At 30.9% G+C, this 16406-nt stretch overlaps 1 protein-coding gene across 2 annotated transcripts in view; it reads right to left on the bottom strand.

Annotated features, from left to right (window-relative positions):
* Positions 1–1022: 1022 nt before the first annotated feature.
* The window catches only part of LOC132758256 (tRNA (uracil-5-)-methyltransferase homolog A-like), a 193563-nt gene continuing 178179 nt past the window's right edge, over positions 1023–16406 (bottom strand). For both annotated transcript variants that reach the window (XM_060749817.1, XM_060749816.1), the window contains exons 2-16: positions 13524–13906; positions 12716–12798; positions 11917–11992; positions 11392–11571; positions 10521–10664; positions 9730–9897; positions 9206–9352; positions 8585–8688; positions 8035–8086; positions 7518–7578; positions 3772–3893; positions 3106–3181; positions 2456–2575; positions 1859–1955; positions 1023–1232 (exon numbers count right to left, since the gene is read on the bottom strand). In XM_060749817.1, the coding sequence (XP_060605800.1) occupies positions 1079–1232; positions 1859–1955; positions 2456–2575; positions 3106–3181; positions 3772–3893; positions 7518–7578; positions 8035–8086; positions 8585–8688; positions 9206–9352; positions 9730–9897; positions 10521–10664; positions 11392–11571; positions 11917–11992; positions 12716–12798; positions 13524–13898 (1959 nt within the window). In that variant the 5' untranslated portion in view covers positions 13899–13906 and the 3' untranslated portion in view covers positions 1023–1078. The remainder of the gene's footprint in view (positions 1233–1858; positions 1956–2455; positions 2576–3105; positions 3182–3771; positions 3894–7517; positions 7579–8034; positions 8087–8584; positions 8689–9205; positions 9353–9729; positions 9898–10520; positions 10665–11391; positions 11572–11916; positions 11993–12715; positions 12799–13523; positions 13907–16406) is intronic.

Raw genomic sequence — 16406 nt, 5'->3', positions numbered from 1 at the left:
GCTCTTCTCCAACATAAGACCTAGCTTGTTTACATCTGACTATGTGGACGCTTGTTTTGAGGCCCATGCAGAGGGTATCAAAATTGTCCACACTGCAATACTATGTGTCCGGACAGATATGAATGACTGAAATTTACTTGGATGTATTTAAACATAATATACACCATTCCAGCAGCATATACTGGGATTTAGAGTATTCTGTAGTTTACTCTGCAAATGATTACATCTAGTGAAGTGGTCAGGCAATGCACTCTTGTCATCAGAATTATTAATGTCAACAGTCTTGTAATAGACATAAAACTATTAACGTTTTAGAAAGTTAAAATCAATTTAATCATTAAACTGACTAGAGGAACCATGGATTTATGTTGATCAAAAAAGCAACTCGCTCAAATTGACCAACAACCATTGAACAATCAATTGTTGGTCATCCAGATTTGGTGGTCCCCAACCAGTACATCTTTCAATATAAAGTATACATTTGACGTTATATGAATTCTATGCCTCATTTTGGGTGGAAAGAAGTGACAGGTAAAGACAGAGATAAGACTCGACATTGTCATAATCTTTTGTACTGTTCAGTAGCAAGCGCTGTGACTTGCTAAAAAAGATGCAAGTTAGGTACCTGGTACCTTACCATTATAATGGATTTGTGTGTATACAGAACTAAGCCACTAGTTTTAGGAGAATTTTATATCAACAAATTGCAGAAATAGGTTAACCATACCAATTTTCAAAGTACATAAAGGGAATATAACTTGAGGAAAAGGAGACAGTAGTTATGTTACTTTCCACAATCATGGCTTTTGTCTTGTTAAATTATTGTGTATTTAGCAATTCAATACATATCTGAAAGTAATAAAGTATTGTTTGAGGAAATTAGTAAAAGGAGAAAAAATGGAAAAAAAACAGATGGTTCAATTATTATATGCCAAATTTTTTTTCGATCATTTAAAGATGTGAAACTTGAGAAAATACATTTCTATTATAAAGCATGTAACAAAAAACAATCAACACGAGTAAAGACTTCAAATGACTTTATTATAAACATAAACAAACAGCCAACAAAATAACCAGATCAAACTACAGTATCTGTTCCCGAGTCTGTATGTTCACGTTCAAAGAGGATAACAAGTTCACAATGATCTGTGTAGGGAAATAAGTCTACTGGTACTGCCTTTACAGGATAAAACCTCGGTCCCTTAAGTCTCTTTGATGTTGGTCGCACCAAACTGTAATAAATAACACATTCAGATAACATTCATTAAAACCTCCTTTTACTATAAAGCTTTCATGTTAACATGTAGATTTAAGCATTGAATTATGAACTGCCAAATGCAAGTCATGCCTTTGAATTTAAGTGTCAAAGTTTAGTACTTAGCACTATAAAGCAAGGATAACAAACATTTCTTTTTAACATCTTCTACGTCCAGATTTTTAAAAGATGTTTAAACAGCAAATGCAGTGAAACAGTTATATGATTGCAAAACAAACAGATTTCAGACAAGATACCAGTATGTTTATTGTAAATCATATATAAGTACAACACATCATTACTATGTACATGTGTATTTAAAAATTAAAATAGAGAAAAACAGAATCCCTAAAGAAAGCCCAACACTGCAAAAATCTGATTGGCAATCCATATCATCAGTTGAAATGCTGATAAAATTGGTTGTACATGTACATATATTTTCAGCCTGTAGATTAAATATACCTGTTTACCCTTGGCCAAATTGGCTGTTTTCACTGGTACATATGTTACCTCAGATAGAAATGATGTCATTGTGCAGGCTGGCCTGGCTTTATACTGGTGACAAAAGACTAATGACTTTACGTTTAAGCAGGGCATACTTACTCTATGATATTGTTCTGTGCTCCATTTACATTACACGATACATACACTAGGCTGCTGATACTTCTACAGTTTCTAATGGCAACCACTACACTTGAATCTATAAACATCAAAAAGCATTACTCTTCACAAAATCTATTTGAAAAATGAATGTATCTAAGAAAAACAAACTAATCAATCTTAAATGTAACTAATATAACCTAATATTTCTTTCCAGTTTTATACCTTATTTTAGTATTTATGATTTTAAATCAGAAAACATTTGTATCTATTTTTGTTTATTTTTTAATTTTAAATTTCCCTTCTTTTCCATGTTTATTTAATTCTTATGCTTTCATCAACAATATCATGATCTCTTTATACAGCCTTTATTTAGCTTTGAATTTGGGAATATACTGTGCATTTTGTGTTTTCTAAATCTAAAGTAATCAATCAACCAAAAGCATACAGTTTGGTCAGACATCAAAAATGAACACCACGATATGCCATGTTTACCTGTATATCTAAATTATTAAACTAAGCTTTTTTGTCAGTTTTAACCTGTCCATAAAAACTATTGTTTGATTTAAACCCAGCCAATATATATAATAGAATACTCACGAAGACCTCCCCTGGGTGGGTCAACAATAGCAACAACATTAGAGGAGCCAATCACAGACTTTGTTATATCCTTCATTACATCCTCCGCCTTAGCACAATGAAACTTTATGTTAGATATATCTACAAAACAGAACAAAAATATATAAACTTCAAATTAGACATATATTAAAGACACAACTTTACATTACTGTAGATATATTTACAAAGCACTATCATTACAACAGGAAATAAATATAAAATGATGCTTTAACAATCTTTCAAAAAATTTCAGTCACTCCCAAAGACATTCAAGACATAAATTCAAATATTTAAATTTGTCAACTGTCTAGAAGAATGAAAAAATACACCATTCTCCCTAACCCAACTCTGGTACTCAAATAAAACACTATATCTTTTACTATCTATTTCTTCTTTCTTTTTGTATTTAACATGAAATACATGCATACATAACAGGAAAAATTAAAAATTAAACCTTGCATACAGGAATCATACATAGTTTCAGTCAACATTAAAACAGAACATCTGAAGTTAGGAATGAGATATTGTAATCAAACTTGGTATATAGCAAGCTTATATAAAGACCCAGAAAGAATTGCTTTTGTACAACCTGGGGTCAAGCTCACTGTTGCTAAAGATTAATATAGACAAACCATTTAACTTGGCATTAACTTTTGCATCTTCTACAGCTTCTGTACACATTTCTATCCCAATTACTTTTGTCACTTTCTGTAAATGATAAAAACAAAGATTTATACATTATATAAACTGAATGGTTAAAATCCTTTATTATCATCATATTCAAATACATATGGACTGAAGATAGTAGTGTTGATCAGGTAACGTGAATAACACATAGCAATTAAACACAGTAATTTACGAGCCTTGGTTTTTTTTAATATGCTTTAGTTGACCAGACAATTCAACTTTGGATTATTCTATACAATTTATTGATAAGTTTGTATCAATATAAACTTAAGACTAAGTATCATAGTTGTTAAAATAAAAGTAGACTAAAAATTTATGCAATTTGTTGATGCAAATTTTATTAACTGTTCAAAATTTGATTGTGTTTTATGTCGAAGTAGCATTTTAAAGGTTATATAGAAGTTATAAAGATCTTATGGTGTTTAGAACTATATATTTTAACTAGCTCTCCTATAAAAACATATTTCAAATCATATTCAACAAAACGCCCTACTGATTTTATGTTCTAAAGCTCAACATGTCTGCTACGGAGTAAAATCTTGTGAACCTGAAAAGTTCTGCAATGCTTTGTGTTATGTATATATACAATCCCAAATTTATATGCTAGTTACCTTGGCAACTGTAAGACCTATAGTACCAGTTCCGCAGCAGACGTCAAGTACAGTTGTGTCATGTGACGCATTACACCAATCAGAAACTGTTGTATACAAAACTTCAGCTGCTGCTGTATTAACTACAAACAAAACAGCAACATTACATTAACAGAAACTGTTATTAAATATATATTTTTTTTTTTTCTCAGAAATAATAAAAAAAACAAAATTAAGTAATTATAACAAGTATGAAATGGTTTTAATATACATACATGTACCTGTTTTAATAAATTGATAATTTGTTTAGTAACTTTTACAACTTCATCACCAACATTAGACTTAACAACAAGAGCATTCAAAGTTATATGTGTACCTTATGAAAAAGTACCAAAACATTTATTGAATACATAAATAAAATTCAAAAAATTTAGGAATATCACATTAAATATCTTGAAGCAATGAAGCAAAGTAAAAATTAGTTCTCTCTTTAATAAGCTGCTGATGAACAGTAAAAATCATCAATCACATATTTCATTCTTCATTTTTTTTCCTTAGATTTAAATCACAAAGACACTATTAAAATCATATGTATGACAAATTTCCAGCCTTGTCATTAAAAAACATTAGACTTTTGTCTTTCCGAGGTGTGATTTTCTTTTAGTTTTGTTTTCCCCTTTTCTTTCCCCTTTAAGTTTATAAACTTTGGCTAATGTTATGAAGCAAAATGTTGATGCCCAATGCCAGGCATATATACATGAAAATTATAAATACATGTTTTGGGTTCTTTGTTGTTGTTGTTGTTTATAGACTGTTGCAGTCTACATAACAAATTTCTTAATTGTTAACTAAAAATTTCTTAATTAACGACTAATAATTTCTTAATTATCAACTAACAATTTCTTAATTATCAAGTAATAATTTCTTAATTATCAATAACTTATAATCAATAATTTCTTAATTTTCAACATATAATTTCTTAAATATCAAGTAATAATTTCTTTATAATCAACCAATAATTTCTTTATTATCAACTAATAATGGTCGATTCTGAGAAAAAAAAAGAAAATATCTATTTCAACTTCAGTGACCTTGACCCCATTAACCTCCAACCCATAATATCAGTCTATAAATGTAGGCAGTAAGAGAAAAGTAAAGCTGGAGAAACTCAAGTTAGAACAAAACAGTCAGCATTAAAGAGGGGCATTGAAATAAGATGTGAATTTATAAAAACACTCAGATGATCTAAAAGGAGGTGCAAAATAAACAAATACTGGTAGTATTAATGAATACCTCATGAACCATTTTATGGTTTATCTAAGCATTAGTATGAAGTTAAAGGGAAATGCTCAAAAACTATTTGGTTTTTTAAAAATTCTTTTTGAGAATAATCTAATTTATTATTTCACACTTTGAAATTTATTTCAAATTATTACTACATTTAAATAATACAAGCAAATTCATTGAACTGATAATCTCTGCCATATGGTACTAATCACTTGGCTGAAGCTGCCGAGTATGACCGACCTTCAATGTAGATCTCTAACCTTGGAATACAAAGTAATATCAATTTGTCATGTTTATTCAGAGCTGGAGCACCACAATAAATACCATATTCAGATATACACTGGACAAGGTGCTTGAATGATTAAATGCTAAAATCTTGCCTTTTCACCTGCCAAAATGCACTTTTAGATGTCTAATTAGGAAATAGATCTTGATTTTAAGTGATTTATGCTTTAATATATAGCTAGATGCGCAGTAATATAATAAGGAAGACCGTTACCATTTCAAATATCCCCTATCTGATTTTCATTGACAGCGGATCATTAAAGCACTATCAAAACCTACTACATAGATAATTGTTGTTACCAGTATAGATCCTGATAAAAGAAATATGCATCATCTTGTGAGAAGTTGTGTAGTTTTTACTCATGTTAATTTAAATTGTGAAATATCTCATACACTTACAAAATGAGAATCTGCAAATGAAAAACTTTACAATATTTACAATTTGTTTTCTATCAAACAATGTTTTCATGAGTCAACACAAAAACAACCATTGATTTATTTAGGGAAATGTACATAAACACATTCTATATTGTCACATACATGTATATCAACATGCTTAAAAACACACACAAAAATGCAACACAAATAAAATTATAAAATTAAGTAGTATATTATGTGACCTGTTAAGCTAAAAGCTTATTTCCAATTGAATACAATATCTAACTAGAGGATGCTTTTGTAAAAAAGCGCATGTCTCCCCCACTGCTGAGAATAACTGTGAATGGAAACAGGAATGGAAATGGAGAAATTGACCAACGGTCACTGTGACCTTGACCTTTGACCTACTGACCCCAAAAACAATAGGGATCATCTGCTCTATAAGACCAATCATCCTATGAAGTTTGAGGGCTGTAGGTCAAAAGGAACTCTAGTTATCATCCGGAAACGAGAAATTGACCAACGGTCACTGTGACCTTGACCTTTGAACTACTGACCCCAAAAACAATAGGGATCATCTGCTCAATAAGACCAATCATCCTATGAAGTTTGAGGTCTGTAGGTCTAAAGGAACTCTAGTTATCATCCGGAAACGAGAAATTGACCAACGGTCAGTGTGACCTTGACCTTTGACCTACTGACCCAAAAACAATAGGGATCATCAGCTCTATAAGACCAATCATCCTATGAAGTTTGAGGGCTGTAGGTCAAAAGGAACTCTAGTTATCATCCGGAAACGAGAAATTGACCAAACGGTCACTGTGACCTTGACCTTTGACCTACTGACCCCAAAAACAATAGGGATCATCTGCTCTATAAGACCAATCATCCTATGAAGTTTGAGGGCTGTAGGTCAAAAGGAACTCTAGTTATCATCCGGAAACGAGAAATTGACCAACGGTCACTGTGACCTTGACCTTTGAACTACTGACCCCAAAAACAATAGGGATCATCTGCTCAATAAGACCAATCATCCTATGAAGTTTGAGGTCTGTAGGTCTAAAGGAACTCTAGTTATCATCCGGAAACGAGAAATTGACCAACGGTCAGTGTGACCTTGACCTTTGACCTACTGACCCCAAAAACAATAGGGATCATCAGCTCTATAAGACCAATCATCCTATGAAGTTTGAGGGCTGTAGGTCAAAAGGAACTCTAGTTATCATCCGGAAACGAGAAATTGACCAACGGTCACTGTGACCTTGACCTTTGAACTACTGACCCCAAAAACAATAGGGATCATCTGCTCAATAAGACCATTCATCCTATGAAGTTTGAGAGCTGTAGGTCAAAAGGAACTCTAGTTATCGTCCGGAAACGAAGAATGGACGGACGGACGGACTGACGGACGGACGGACTGACGGACGGACAGGGCAAAAACAATATGTCTCCCCCCGAGGTGGGGGAGACATAATAAGCCATTTCTTAATTTGTTTGTCATGTTCTTCTTCTTTTCATGTTTTAGATGTTTTCATATTCAGAGGCACTTAACTGGCATTTATAATAGATCTACTAAATTAATAAAAAAAAATACCACTATTCAAACACTATGACCGCCATCTTGAATTTTTCAGACAGCACTATAACCTTGGACACAGATAATGCCCTGACAGACACTGTATAATGTTAAAACAGGTTTCTTATTCACCTTATTATCTGTGATATCATTAAGTGTTAGTTTAATGACCCACTATAGATTATATCCACAACATACATGTTACAACTTTAGTCTATTGCCTGTAATACATGAAAATTACCTTGGAAAAATGCACTTGGTGAAATCTGGAATTTCATTCCAAGTAAAGATTCTGTTATGTGCTGAAATTTACAAATAAGAATCTTAATTAGAATATTTCATGTTATTCTGTTCTATTTAGTTAATAAGAACCGTAAGGATAAACAATATAAGTAATTTAACCTAAATGAAGGATATAAAATCACAATCACACTATCAACCTCAATAAGATCATATGGCAAAATTCAGTTTTGATGATGCAGATATATTTAAGTATATGGATGAATTCTTCCACCTTCATTAAACTAGTTATTAACATTACAAGAACATGTGAATTACAAAATATGACAAAAACATTCTTATAATCTTCATAGTAGCAGGACAAGCCCCTCCTCAATGAAACACCCCTTGATTGATTTTCTTTATTACTTCAAGTTCTTCTACTAATCATCAATGATTTGCTAATGAAGTATAGATATAAATCTAAGTTAATACTATGATTTTTTAACAATCAAACAAATTAAAATCTACCTACATACCTCCTCACCAAACACAAGTTTGTATGGAGCATCTGACACTGCACCCGTCATTCTAAAATATAGTTACAAGAAATAGTGAATGATCAAAAACCAAAACAAAATTTCCAAATAAAAATGTTTTGTAACCACACATATCTTTTAAATGGAAAACTCACTGAATAACTATATTTCTTAGTTACATCATCATTGTATGAATCACAAGGCAACTTTTCAGTTTTACCATTGGAAGAAGTCCTCTTTCTTAAATCTTATTTGGTACATGAGTGGGCGTATTGCTATCTCTGATGATTTCTTTCTAAATTTTGTTTTAAATAAAGAAATCAGAGATATTGTTTTAATAGCTACATACAAAATATTTCCCATTGCTTAAACTATTAATTTCAAACAAAGATTGTATATAGTCAGTCATTTATTACTTATATGTAACTGATCAAATGGCAGGCAACAAGAAGAACATTTCATTATATTTTCCAGAAAACAACTGCTATTACACTGAATATATATCTATATATGTTTTAAGTCAAAAGATGGGTTCATCAAAAGATTTTACTTTTCAGTATGTGATCTGAAGAAACAGCTTGTAACAGTACAGTCCTGTCCTTCCCCGGATGTGAAGTAAGCTTTTATACTGGCCATCTCCTTCTCTATATCTTCCTGTATAAACAAATAACATTCTATCATCACGTTCACAAATAACATTATATCATCATGTTCACAAACAAAAAACTATACAACCAAAACTCTGATTTCTTTGATTTATGTTCGACTTATTGACCATTACAAGCAGATACATTTTAAAAGTTACATGGGCTTTATTTGATTTTATATTTTACATGGCCTATATTTAAGCCCATTTTATATGGGCTAAAGAAAATTTTCCATTTTACTCGTACACAGGCTAAATTTGATGTTCCATTTTACATGAGCTAAATTAAATTTTACATGGGCTAAATTAAATTTTACATTTTGAAATAGGCATTGATTTTCAACATAAAACCTCTCCTGATTTTATGTCATTTACTTTTGTATTTAACATCATTTTTCTATATTCTAAAAGTTTGTAACTAGACTAGTTTTTCCAAAATGTGAAGGAGAAAAGGTTTTAAAGAAACAAAGTAGATCCTTTAAAATCCTACATATATCATTAAAATAATAAATTACTGGCAAGTACCGGAGTTAGATTTTGTGGATGGAAGTCAATCATGATCATAACATGTCCGAGTCTGCTGGTTCTAACAGCTAACTGTCTGTAGTTACCAGAGTGATTCTCCGGATTAAATGCTGTATACACTGATGACTTTACATATTGCTGAAAACTCTGAATAATATAAGTGCATGTACAATAATTAAAACAGAACAAGAAAACACTCACTTTCATAATTACAAATATTCACAAGTCAATAAAGAAAAAAACTTTTTATGTTGTTTTAATGATGTGATATTAAATCAGAAAATTTAAACTCAAACTGCCTAAATGCAGAAGCTACTCTAGGATTCAGAATTTATAAGGGATTTCCCTCCTATTTTATTAAAACTTTTAAAAAGGGAAAAATTTGTAATTAAATTTTGTAACTTATATTAGTACACTTGATGTCTAGCTAAAAATAATATAGGTGAGGCACTACTGGTAACGCTGAATAGAGTTCATATCAATTGAACAGTTAAACACCTCAAGACTCAAAAGACTAAACTTACTTTAACAACAGCCTTCATTGTATCAGGTAGAAAACTAACTTCTTCAGGCGAGCCAACATACACAGAGCCCTTTGCATAGGTACCATATCTAAACCCGACACAGTCCTGTCCATCTAGACCCGGTCCAACGGTAAACTCACACTTGTTCCTGTACCCTGTAGTCACTGGCTGAATAGAGAGATGCATAATGTACACAAACTATGTAAGTAATCTTTAATGTTAAAAATAATTTTCTAACAAGTCTTCATACTTTTTTTCAGTAGGTTTTAAGTCACACAAACATGCTGACTTTCCAGCTTTACTAGTGAAGGAAGACCTCGGGTTCCCTTCTGTGCATTATTTCTGACACAAACATGCATGTGAGAAGAACAACTGACAATCCATAAGCTAGGTGGATAGCTTCTTCACATGAAAGTATCCAAATACCCTATTGGGATTTGAACCTGCAGCAGCCATTGATGCCCCTGACAAGTCTTCTCCATAACACCATGTTTAAAAGATTCTGCTCTGAATTTGAAAATTTTATGAATTTTCACTACTAACACATTTCAATTTATTTCTTACTCCCTGTGTCACCAATTCAGATCAAGGTCTTTCACATATCCCAGAACATACACAATACATGATATAAATACACTCAACATCATACACTGTAGAAATGAATTAAAATGAAAGATATTATGTATTATTAAGTTCTTCGCCATTGATTTCGTCATCTTTATTGAGCTAACAATGCGATCTCGGTATTTGAAGATCAAGGTAAAATATAAAGCATTTAAAGAAGGTTATACCGATGGTATAATTGGCAAAAGTTCACACGGTATTGCTCCATATTTCTTCTTATTTTGAATCAACCAGTGCTTAATGTCTGGACAATTCTTCTCCAGCTGACGATGTAACTTTTTGAAAAATCCTCTCATCTCTTCTTCTTTCTTCTATATACCAAAAGTATAAGAATAAATTATTTAAGAAATACAGAGACAAAGGTTAAATGCTGAAAACCATCAGAATAGCTTATTACTGGATTAAGTAACATTAAAAAATATACATAGTCTATATCAGAAATTGTATTTTCCAAATATAATAAATATAAGTGACTTGACATTGGATTTTTCCAAAAGCAAATTTTTATAAATTTTTACTTGAATGTAAAATAGAAATAAAGGAATGACTTATTCATTGTGTTCAACACAGAACTATATACAATACCCAGTAACCCTTTGACAGTCGTAGATGCTATAATGCCTTGCCTGTGTTCCCAGTATTATATGGAGCATTCATTCAATCTGATCTGATTCCATACTACCTTCAGTCCACTTTTAGCACTTTAATACTTGGGAATCCTTTTAACTACTAATGGACTGTTGCAAATCAACAAGACCTGTCCTTAAGATAGCATGCTCGACTATTCTCAATGCTTGACAGTAAGTAAAGGGGTATAACTCTGTAAAAAGGTAACTCAGAGTTATGGGACCTATGCCAATCATGTTAGATAATAAAAAAGTGTTTGAAGTTTCAACCCATTCTTCTCAGTAGTTTTTTACCAAAGCATGAAGCTGAAGCCGTGGCGAGTACAATAGCTCTCCCTATTCTTCAAATAGTCAAGCTAAAACTGGGCAAGTCTATAATAAAGTCATCAGGGTGAGGGCAAATCAACCTTACTCTGAGTTGATCTTTATATTCCATCTTCCATAGAGGAGTAACAGAGTTCTGTAGTTTTTCACTTGGTGTAAGATGGTCGTCTGAAAACTTAGATTTCTTCTCTTGATCACGTCCTTGAAGTCTGCCAGCCTCCTCTTGTTTTCTCTTCCTCATAAGAGGGTCTGCAGCTGGTTTAGCTATCTGTATTAAAACAAAGAAAAAAACATCTTTTTGTAATTACATCCTTTAATTGATTTTATGTCCTGTATAACCATTACTGCTCTAGTTGTACAGAAAACATCACAATCATGATAGGTGCAGTCACAAACAGGCACCTGAGTAGAACGACTTAAGCTACCTGGATAGTTTGCTCACATGAAAGAATTAAAAGACGCTAGCGTAGATCAAACTCTCAGCAGTGAGAGGCAAGTAATTTGAAGTCAAGGACCTTAACAACTCAACCATGGATATCCCTGATTAAAACTGATCTAGAATCTTATTTATTATAAATGATGTTAAGACTAGTATAAACTAGAGAAAACATACTGTAGCTGTTAAAATTTGACTTCTCCATTTCAATCCATTAATCTTCTGTAATGCATCTTTTCTCTCTTCCTCACATCTGAAAAATAAGTTATCATAGAAACATCAACAAAATACAAATAACATATTAAATTGAAGTTTTTCAAACTCTCTGCACAAGTGATACTAATCAAAGTTATGCCTTTTTTCAATATCTGATCAAAATTAATTTCCTTGATTTTTTTCATCCAAGCCCTTTTAAAAGATAGATCATATGGGCCAATTTCACAAAGAAAAGATTAGGATCTGATCAAATGATCCTGATTTTACTTACATTAATGTATGAAACTAATATTGATCATAACAGGCTAAAAAATATGGTACCTACAAAAAAGCTGATTTTCAAAGAAATAAAACTTATTATGGATAAAAAAGATAAATAAAAATACAAGTGCAGTAATAATTGGATCCAACTAAGGATCAATTTTAGGATCAAACTCGACTTTTAGATTAACTGCTATCTTGTAAAGTAATAACATTTTTTTCTAAAATTTCAAATTCAGGTCTACTTTTATGAAATTTATATATAAGAATAAACAATGAACGGATATACATGTATATCATATGACAGCAATTAATAGAACTGTTGTAGAAGATCACCACAGAATCCTAATTTTGAGTTTTAATCAAATTCTGTGAATTATCTGGGATGAAATGTTCTTATAAGTAATTGCCAATGAACAATGTACCACACAGACATCAGACCATCACAAATGCTAATATTTGAGCTTTTTCTCATGTGAGCTGAAGTGAAGATATTTACCTAAAAGTAACAAAACATATTTCTTTCCAAACTTTCATCTTTACTGGTGACATGCCAAGCTGAAGAAACTTTTTCTTCAATTCCTACAAATATAAAAGCAATGAAAACAAATGATCACTTAGCATATCTTAAATATCAGTGCAATTTATACATTTTGTATATAATTTATACAATGTTGCATGTAATCAAATAGCATTCACTTTCAAACAATATCAGAATTTGAAACTATTGAATATGACAAGTCAAAGAAAATTTTAATGGAAATATCTATCAAAATTTTAATGGAAATATCCATCAAAATTTTAATGGAAATATCTATCAAAATTTTAATGGAAATATCTATCAAAATTTTAATGGAAATACTTATCAAAACTATATTAAATATCAGCTACCTGTAGTTTCTAAAATTTTTGTTTAAAGTATAAGTAAGAAACATATACATATTTTTTAAATTCTTGTATAAAACAAATATGTTAGTATATTTCCTAAAGAGCAAATGGCACATGCACGAAATCATTGCTACCCTATTTAATATAACAGCATAATATTTTGTTCTGAAACATTTGATTCTTGTTACATAATATTCATGTGTGTCAATTGAAAGAGACATTCTGTTACAACTCTTTCAGGAGTGGATCAAAAATATTATGGACACATAAAAATTTTAACATTCATAAATTTCATAAAAACTCTCTATTACAATGTTTATAGAGCATTGCACCTTCCAAGCATATATATTTAATAATTGCTAGTAACACCATATATTTAAAATAAATAAATTTTAACACCAAAAGATTGTAATACATACAGCAAAACCAAATCTTTTTGGAAGATTATTGATTTGTATCTTGTAAATTTCTGATGTAAATTCGTCCCTTTTCGTGTACATGTATTCATCATGCTCATTCTGTTTAGGACTTGAATCAACATTAACAGACTTAATATTACTGACGGCACCATCAACCTGTTCTCCTGTCTTGCATGTCCCGGAATTGTTTGTATCTTCATCTTCTTGACTTTCTAGTATCTCTATATTAGCTGGAATATCTTCACCATCAGTAGGAGCAATATCTCCATTAGCTGTATTATCAGAACTTAGCTTATCCCCAGATACATCACATTCAGCATCTTTAAGCCCAGCACTAGTACTTAAACTAGCATCTTTTATATTTTCCGATTCCATCCCAGCACCTGAAAAATGGGAAATGATCAATATTTGAATTTACTGATTCAAAAGAGAAATTGTGTAGCTAGATAGAAGATATGAGAATTTGTGCAATCATTCTATTCAATACATTTAACAGTGGTCAACATGTTTTCTATTGACATTTTGATAGTTAAAGTAAAAGGATAAAAGCTTTAATAGTTTCTGAAACTATGAGAATTAAAATATCTACAATAAAAATATATTCAATATAGATGCACAGTTAATAGAAACATCACATTTTTATTGAAAATGTCATATGTAAGGTAAATGCTATTTTGGATAAATTACTAAAGTTTAATAGTAAAATTTAAAATGTTCTTCATTTATAGATGACACAATTTGCCTACCATGTGTCATAATGAGCATATTAAGCTGAACACAAAAATTATTTTACTTTATTCACTTATAACACATTAAATATATCCGTTGAAGATTCAACAATGTGGGTTTTATTTGCAAAAGTGTCAAGATAACGTATAATTATTTATTTACGAATTTAAGCTGGCCAAAAAGTGTTTCCAAAAAGGCTGTTTCAGCCGATGGTCAGTTCTTACAAAAATAACGATATGTTGGAAATATAAATTCAGGGCATTGAAGTAGCAGTCAAAGAAGACATTTTCCCCATTATTTTTTCACCTGTTATAAAAAAAAAATCATATTTCGAACTTAACACCCACTGATCATCTTCTGCAATTTATACTGAAATAATTACTTCCCTTGAAAATGGTCTTAAATGCCATACCATCCCGTACTCTATGGGTGATTTGTTGTACAGTGAACCATACCGAGTGAAAACGGTACGATATACAGCAAGTAAGGTATGCCTTTACACCCTTAATCAAAGCAAATCTATTTTTTTTTAAATTTTTCAAAAACATTTATCCAAAGTCTGAAATTAATTCTAAATCCATTTCTATTACACTTTATACTAATCTGTACTTTGGATATATGTTTTCGTTTATCAAACATATTTTGTGAACAATCAATGAGCCATACCCCTGGGAAATATGCCATTACCATAGAAAAAGTGATAATACAAAATTAGTGCTGTGTAGTTTATAGTCGGGTGAGCCACAGCCCAGACCCACACCAGAAAGGCTCAAAGCTGTTCTTTGACTTCCCAGTTTAAGAAAATATAAATTACTGTATTGTAATTTGGGTTAGGAAATGAACTTAAGATGTAACTGTTTAATCACATCTAAATGTATAATTCCATCATATCTTATGGGGTTTTTTAAGTGAATTCAGTTATCTTTCAGTAATTCTAGGCGCAGTCTAAAACGCGGACGCCTTAAGCGGACAATATAAACATATAGGGAAAACGCTGACGATATAGACAAAGAGGAAAAAAGCGGACGATATAGATATATAGTGTAAAATGACTGAGCATAGTTAAATTCATATTAAAGGCTAATAATTGGCTTTTATAAAGTAATATCTGAAAGGTGTAATTATTATAATAATTAAAAAAGACTTTAGTTTATTTATTTGTTCAAATTCTTAAATTTATGTTTTTTATTTGTTCGTGTTAATTGACTTAATAACTTTTAATTAAACAGTACAAAACATGCAACAGTCACGTGCGGAAAACTGAATAAGGGCACAAGATGCGGACAATATAGACATATAGTGAAAAAGCGGACGATATAGATATCAGACCTGGGGTAATCACTAATCGTAATCATTGATTTTTTAATTGATTACATGATTACACTGTAATCATCATGTAATTGATTACCTTGCTCAAAATTGATTACATTAATTGTAATTAATCAATTACAGCTTAAATTCAGTCTGTAATTATGATAACAATTTGATTGATGTTGATTACTTTCAGATTTTACATGAAACTCAATTGAAATTCAAATGATTTATTTCACATGTTACAGTTTAACTTATACTCCTTTATAATGATCTTTAATCACATATTGTAGAGTGTAAATTGATTTTGATACACAATAGCAACATTTTTATTGAATAGAAAGAATTTCTCTATTGATATTCATATTTGAAGTAAATAATAGAAATTGTCATAATAAACAATGATTGTCCATAAAGGTAGTAAAACATCAAGTGAGATGTTTTAAGACATCACTCACAATGAAGAAATAAGTTTTAATCCATACAGTTTGAAAGATATACAATCATTGTTTGGCTGGTATTCTAACCAAAATGTCAAATCATTGGATTTATGATGTCTGAATTTCCTAAAGAGACATCTGGAAATGTGACAGCACAGTGCAAATTGTGCCCTAGGAAGATAAATGGAAACACTAAGTCACATTCAAATTTCATTACCCACATACAGGTATGTTAAATTTTGTTTCACATATTTTGGTTTAACCATGTTTTAAAAAGTTTCAAACAATGTAGATAACTTCTTTTACTTTGTAGTATTCTAGAGTTTTAATGTCAGATGCACATTTACCATATTTTAATTATAATGCAAAGTTTTTTGTAAGGTGATTAGACAATGTGTCTATA

The sequence above is a fragment of the Ruditapes philippinarum genome, unplaced genomic scaffold, assembly GCF_026571515.1.
Source record: "Ruditapes philippinarum isolate M1 unplaced genomic scaffold, ASM2657151v2 ctg1473_1_1_1_1, whole genome shotgun sequence".
Lineage (NCBI taxonomy): Eukaryota > Metazoa > Mollusca > Bivalvia > Venerida > Veneridae > Ruditapes > Ruditapes philippinarum.
Note: the sequence above shows the minus strand (reverse complement) of the source record. Positions and strands in the feature narration are given on the sequence as shown.